General features: G+C 40.5%; 1 protein-coding gene across 1 annotated transcript; it reads right to left on the bottom strand.

Annotated features, from left to right (window-relative positions):
• Positions 1-1,245: 1,245 nt before the first annotated feature.
• On the bottom strand, positions 1,246-2,877 carry LOC104600521 (S-adenosylmethionine decarboxylase proenzyme). Its single transcript, XM_010263508.3, has 2 exons — positions 2,567-2,877; positions 1,246-2,376 (listed from the first exon to the last, which is right to left on the bottom strand). Exon 2 carries the CDS (start codon positions 2,218-2,220, stop codon positions 1,384-1,386), a length of 837 nt encoding a protein of 278 aa, XP_010261810.2. The 5' UTR covers positions 2,221-2,376; positions 2,567-2,877; the 3' UTR covers positions 1,246-1,383.
• Positions 2,878-6,902: the final 4,025 nt, after the last annotated feature.

Here is a 6,902-nt window from a genome sequence, read left to right on the forward strand (position 1 = left end):
CCACCCCTATGAGCTGTTGTGTGGGTCCCGCTCTGCTGCTGCTACCGGGTGCGTGCACGCGGCTCATGGTGCCGCCGCTGCGCGGTGCGTGCGCGCGGCTCATGGTGCCGCCACCGCGCGGTGCCGCTGCCGCGCAGTGTGTGCACGCGGCTCGTGGTGCCGCTGCCGTGCGGTGTCGGGCATGTGCGTGGTGCGCTGCCGGCTACCGGGTGGTGCATGCTGCTGGGCAGCCCGCTGTGCGTTCTGTTGCCTATAACTGCGCTGCCGGGTAGTGTGTCCATAACAACCATCCCTAAATGACCTATAAAATCAGAATGAACATCCATAGAAAAGCATAAATTGAGGTTTTTGTGCAATTTTCCACTTCCCTTTCCGTCCATCTTCGTTCAAGCCTTCAACGAGAAGAAAAAAATAAAAAAGACTTTGCCATCACTAAAAGTCTAAAACCACACATGCCATCACCACATAAGTGAGTCAATATGCTATGCCATGTCAGGATGGCGTGGCATATCATTATTGATAGATGTGTTCAAATTTCAAATCAGCCCTTTTTTACGATCTTCAGAGATGGATAGGACTATTCTACCAAAACAAAAAAATACAAAGGGGAAAAGAAGATGCATAGGACCACAACAACCGTGCTCTTTTCAGCAGAGAATCATATAGGTCTGGTGGTGGTGGGTCTTTGATAGGATCATAGGACATGTCCTCTTGTATCTACCATGAAACAAAAGAAATTTGATATTTTTGCTACCTGCTTTCAAAGACCTGTGTATTCCAGTTGGAATCAATTTCCCTATCATACAAATCTTTTTCAGAACAGAAGCAGTAATTCACGGAAATCTTTGCAATCGTATCTTAAAAGCAAAAGTGAGAATGAGCTGAAGAGCCGGCAGAAAACAGGCTAGCTGTCCACAAATAAAGAACCACACATTACTAACAACTCAAAGTGCCTCATGCATATACCCATTAATGAACCAATAAACACATAAATATCTAAATATAAAAACCATAATCCATAACGATAGGTTTTACTCCACACGCCAAATACGAATTATAACAGAACAAGTAGGTCCACTGCCTCGTATAAAAGTATGATCATAATCAAAATACACAACTAGACTAAACAATTACCCAGCTCAAAACTAAACGAAGACCAAAACGCGGCCAGACCCTAAACTGTTAAGTGTAAACAATTCTGTTTTATTTTATCTTCCTCCTCTTTCCCGCAGGATTTCAGACTTGACTTGGGAGACCAGCAGTTGCCAGCCCAAGTGAAACTTTGATACACAACGGCACCACCTATTGCAAGCGACTGGTAGGTCTTTTCTCCATGTCTATATCCCAGTACGTCAAGTGGGAACTCCCACCCGACTTCCTTGATCACACCATCCCAACCAACTGTGACAGATTCACAGCCTTCAAATCATAACCTACAGCTTCAAAGCTTGCGTAACTGAAACCATCTTCTGGTGTGACATGAATGGTGGAAACCGAAGCTCCTTCAATGGCATTCATGGAGTAACCACATGGCTCAAACTCAAAGTCACATATCTCAGAATCCGGAAGTATCTTCCTTATACCAGACATGTCAGTCATCTTCGCAGCTGAACTTGCTCCGGTCTTGTAGAAGATGGATGCCAACTTCTTGTCCAAACCAGTCCTGCACATTTCCAGGGTATAAACTGGTTCGTAGTGGTTAACCACCTCCGCACTTGCAGAGTAAACATGCCACTTCTGTGATTTGATCAGATTCCCCACCACATACGCTTTGCTGCCGGAACCAAGATTGCCAAAGTACTTGTCAAGGACAACTATTTCCTCGGAGAAGTTGCGATGAGGAAATGGCTGAGCCCCAGGAACTGTGAAGGTCCCACGCGTGTACTTCACAGCTCTTACAGTGAGGGATAAGCTGTTGGCCAACTTGAGGATGGATGGGATTGAGAGAAGCAGCTTTGTAGTGCCACAGGTCTTGATGATGATCTTGTAAGGGTATATAAAAAGGCTAGATTCTGAGAGGATATAAGAGTCAACATTTGCATTTGACTGTAACGCAACTATGGTGCACTCAGCTGGTTTTAGTATTTCATCCAATTGAGCTTTGAAAAGAGATCGTAGGCCCTCTCCTCCAGGATCTGCAAAGATGCTTGGCTCGAAGAATGATATTTCAAGCCTCTTCTCATAGCCTTTGAATCCAAATGGAGAGATGGGCAATGCCATCTCTGCTTAGAGGGAAGAAATAAGGTTGCCAAAAAGAGGAGACTGGGAAGAAGAACAAAGTGATAAAAACTTCCAAACTAAAGCAGTAACTACTGTGAACTACGTCAGGTAGATATATCACACTTTAAAAGAACGTCAGGATGGCTTCCGCACGCACTGCACAGTGGAACACAAAATGATAGATTAAGTTAGTAACGAAATGATGATATTCCATGAATGATATAAAATGCTAGCTAGTTAACACCATGAATCCCTAGAAGGAAAATAAATAGCCTTGAATTTTCAGGAGCAGATAATGTGCATTTTAATAGCCTTCAAGATATACGCAGAGCGAACTGGAACTTACGTTGGAGTAGGCTGCAGATCTGAATATCTTAATTCCACCGTGAGGACGGACGTCTTCAATGCTGTAACCTAGAGGAGCTTCATAGAATTTGGTTTTACTACTAGACTTTTTGCCACCCTTAGCCTCCATTAGATCATTCAGTCTTGCCTGAAGAGGAGACAGAAGATAAATGAGAATGAACCACCAAATGTATAACATGAGAACCTCCCGGAAAATGAAGTAACAGATAGAAAGAGAAAGACCGGATCACCTTAAGGAACATAAGATAAACTTCAAGAAATAAACAATATAAGTCCCATAGGACTATATTTAATAAAAGCATTGACTATATTTATCCTGATCAGTAACCAATATAAAATGAACAAGTACTACAGTAAACCTATACTAACAACAAAAGCTACCAAGTAATAATATATGTAATGTGCATGTGAGAAGTATCCAGCATGTAATATATGTATTACCAACTTTGATTACGAGTAAATTACACATTGGTAACAATTATGAGAAGAATATCCTGCAAGCAAATGCTGCAAATCTGAAACATATTAGCGCAATTTTAGCAGTAAGTTATGCCAATGGTAAAAAGTAGCCAGAATTAATAATTTTTCCCCAATCAAGCGCAAAGGTCAAATATGAAAGAATTAAAACAAAGAAAATAAAATAAGATGTGAAAAGAACAAACATAAATTTATTAATTCTGAATGAATGTTCTTATGCTACAAGTCTACAATATACACGCTTCTAAAAAATATATTCTCGAAGAAAATGGAACATAGATTCATAAAAAGGGATTTTAGGAAGAAGTCCACATAATAACATAGACTAACCAATGCCACCAATAAAAACTATTCAAGAAATAGTATGGAAGGAGTATTTGAACAATTATTCAGATTAATTAGTAACAAATCTATATAGCCATGCATTGTTTCCATATGCATAACAATAATTTAAGTCCAATCTATCAAGACCAACAAGTTTTATCACATTGTCTCTGTAGGACACAAAAAGAGGGGAAGAAAAATGGGGACATGGAATTATACTTCATGGTTCAACCGGAAAGCAGAACCGGCAGGAAGAACCAAAAGAAAAAGGGTAGAACAGAGTCAATAAACAAGTCAACACTACAGGAGCCTAGGCAGGAAGAAAGAACCCAAAGACGATTTGGAAAAAAAAAACAACAGTAAACCAGAAATAGAGTATTAAACTAAGAAAGAAAATCTCGAAAATAACAGAAAAAAAAATGCAAAATTTAAACATAGAGAGAACAGAAGGCCTTATAATGGTTAACAATAATTTCGACAAAACCAGTGATGTAGCATAGAAAGTGGCGGGAAATTCTATTGGGATGCTAGACAGTTATGTTTGTTGTATTAGTTGGCATGAGCTGGCGGTTGGACGAGCTGTTATAAAGCCCTTGTACCGAGTCGAATCAATACAAAAAATATACACATACATTCTCTCATTCCCTTCTTCTTCTCTGCTTCCTTCATTTCTTTTCTCTGTTCGTGTGGTTTTCTTGTGCGAACCATACCTGCAGGATAATACAGTAGTTCTCAGAGTGCTTCACAACCTAAGCTGCATCATTGGTATCAGAGCCTGTTCTGATTCTGGATAATGGCGGATGCGACACGGCAACAAACCTCCATTCGAGAAGTGGAGGAATTTTTAACAAGGAAGTTGAATGAAACTAATGCTCGACTGGATCAATCCATCACTGGACTAAAGGATATGATAATGGCATTGGTTAATCAGCAAGCAAGGTATGAGTACACCGGGGTGACGTCAAAGAGAGGACACCCAAGAAGTGGTGGAGATGGTAATTCCTTCTCTGATTCCTCCTTCTCCATGAGGCTTACAAAGGTAGATCTCCCGAAATTCAATGGAGACAATGTGAAGGATTGGCTTTATAAATGTGACAAATTCTTCTCTTTGGATAACGCTTTGTCTGCTACTAAAGTCAAATTGGCAGTGATTCATTTGGAAGGTAAAGCGTTGCAATGGCATCACGCTTTGATGAAGTCTAGACTCACTAATGACCCCATGAATTGGGAGGATTATGCTAAGGCCATCGCGTGTAGGTTTGGCCCTGCCTTTGATGATCCTATGTCAGAATTAATGTCGCTCAAACAATCAGGATTTGTTGTTGAATATATGGAGCAGTTTGAGAACATCTTGACCAGGGTGGAATTGACTGAAGAATATAAAGTCAATTGCTTCATTACCGGGTTAGAATATGAAACACAGATGCATGTGAGAATGTTTCATCCCACGACTATTCAGCATGCTGCCAACTTAGCAAAGTTATTTGAATCTGCACAAAAATACAAGCAGTCGAAGTATTCTCAAATCAAGAATGTGTATCCGAAGGCTGTGAATAATATAATCAGACATCTAACCAAGGTACTATTAAGCCATCACCATCTGTTCCTCTCAAGATTCAGGGAACACCTATCTTGGACAAGCCACCTACAGTGTATTCAGCTACAGAAATGGCTGATAGAAGAGCTAAAGGGTTGTGTATGTTCTGTGATGAACCCTTTACACCAGGACACCAATTGAAACACAAGAGAGCCCAACTATATGGTGTGGAACTAAATGATGATGAGGAGGAACATGGCACTACAGAAGAATGTAAGGAAGAAGAACCCTATGTTGAGCCTTGCATATCAGTGAATGCGATTACAGGAAACTCACATTTTTAGACTATGAGGGTGACTAGGTATCACAATAAAAGACCTCTACAAATCTTGATTGATAGTGGTAGTACACACAACTTTGTGGATGAGCAAGTTGTGAAGAAGTTGGGGTGTAAAGTGGTGACTACTAAGCCAATGGTTGTATTAGTTGTTGATGGTAATAAAGTGTATGCAGCAGCAGTCTGTAAAGGATTTAGTTGGCAGATACAAGGCACCACTTTTGCAGCAGATTGCATAGTCATACCTTTAGGATTATGTGATGTGGTTCTGGGAATTTAGTGGCTGTCCACTTTAGGGCCTATAGTTTGGGATTTCCAACAGTTGAGAATGGAACTTAAGGTTGAGGGAAAGAAGCATGTTGTCAGAGGAGCTACCACTAATAAACTAAGAGCAGTTGATGGCAAAAAATATCTAAATCACTGCTGCAAGGAGGACAATTATCCTTGTTGCAACTCTGCAGTGTTAAAGAGAATGTTGATGCTACTGCTTCTCTTTTCTCTGTTACTCTGGATAATGCACCCATCCCTGAAGCAGTCTTCTGCAAACTCTTGGACAAGTACTCTGCTGTATGTGAAGAAGCTATGGGCTTGCCTCCTTACAGAGAAGGCTTTGATCACAAGATTCCAATTGAACCTGGGGCTCTCCCTGTCAATAAGAGGCCATACAGGTACCCTTCTTTACATAAAAACATTATTCAGAAGTTGGTGAATGAAATGTTGGAGAAAGGTATTATACAACCTAGTGTAAGTCCTTATGCTTCCCCTGTTGTCCTAGTGGGAAAGAAAGATGGTTCATGGCGCCTTTGTATAGATTACAAGGAATTAAACAATAGAATTGTGAATGATAAGTTCTCTATCCCTCTTTTGGATGATCTCTTGGATGAGCTATCTGGTGCTAGTGTGTTTACTAAACTGGATTTAAGATCTGGTTACCACCAACTTCGAATGCATAAGGAGGATGTAGTCAAGACAGCTTTTAAGACACATGAAGGGCACTACGAATTTTTGGTGATGCCCTTTGGCCTCACAAATGCTCCATCCTCATTTCAGAATTTGATGAATCATGTCTTTAAGCAACATCTTAGAAGATTTGTCCAAGTCTTTTTTTATGATATTCTGGTGTATAGTCCAGATTTGCAGACTCATCTACATCATTTGGAAGTTGTTTTTGAGTTGTTGCAACTGCATTCTCTGTATGTTAAGAGAAGCAAATGTTCCTTTGCTGCTTCTAGAGTTGAGTACTTGGGGCACTTTATTTCTTCCCAGGGGGTTGCTACTGACCCTGCTAAAATTTCAGCAGTCAAGAAATGGCCTCCACCTACTAACTTGAAACAGATGAGGGGATTCTTGAGATTGTCAAGATATTATAGGAGTTTTGTGCAGCATTATGGTCATATTGCTAAACCTCTCACTGATCTTCTCAAGAAAGATCAATTCTCATGGAATGAACAGGCTCAATTGGCTTTTGATCAATTGAAGGAAGCTCTCTGCTCTACCCCAGTTCTAGCTCTTCCTGATTTTTCCAAGACTTTTGTCATAGAGACTGATGCTTCAGGTGTGGGTATTGGTGCAGTTCTTATGCAGGATAATCATCTTATTTCTTATATAAGTCGCACCCTCAGTCCTTTGCATCAAGCAAAA

Source organism: Nelumbo nucifera, chromosome 3 (genome assembly GCF_055504915.1).
Source record: "Nelumbo nucifera cultivar China Antique chromosome 3, China Antique-T2T, whole genome shotgun sequence".
Classification (NCBI taxonomy): domain Eukaryota; kingdom Viridiplantae; phylum Streptophyta; class Magnoliopsida; order Proteales; family Nelumbonaceae; genus Nelumbo; species Nelumbo nucifera.

What these genes read in the sequence shown, in the direction of transcription:
- LOC104600521 (XM_010263508.3), bottom strand. Translation starts at nt 2,220, where the DNA reads ATGGCATTGCCCATCTCTCCATTTGGATTCAAAGGCTATGAGAAGAGG.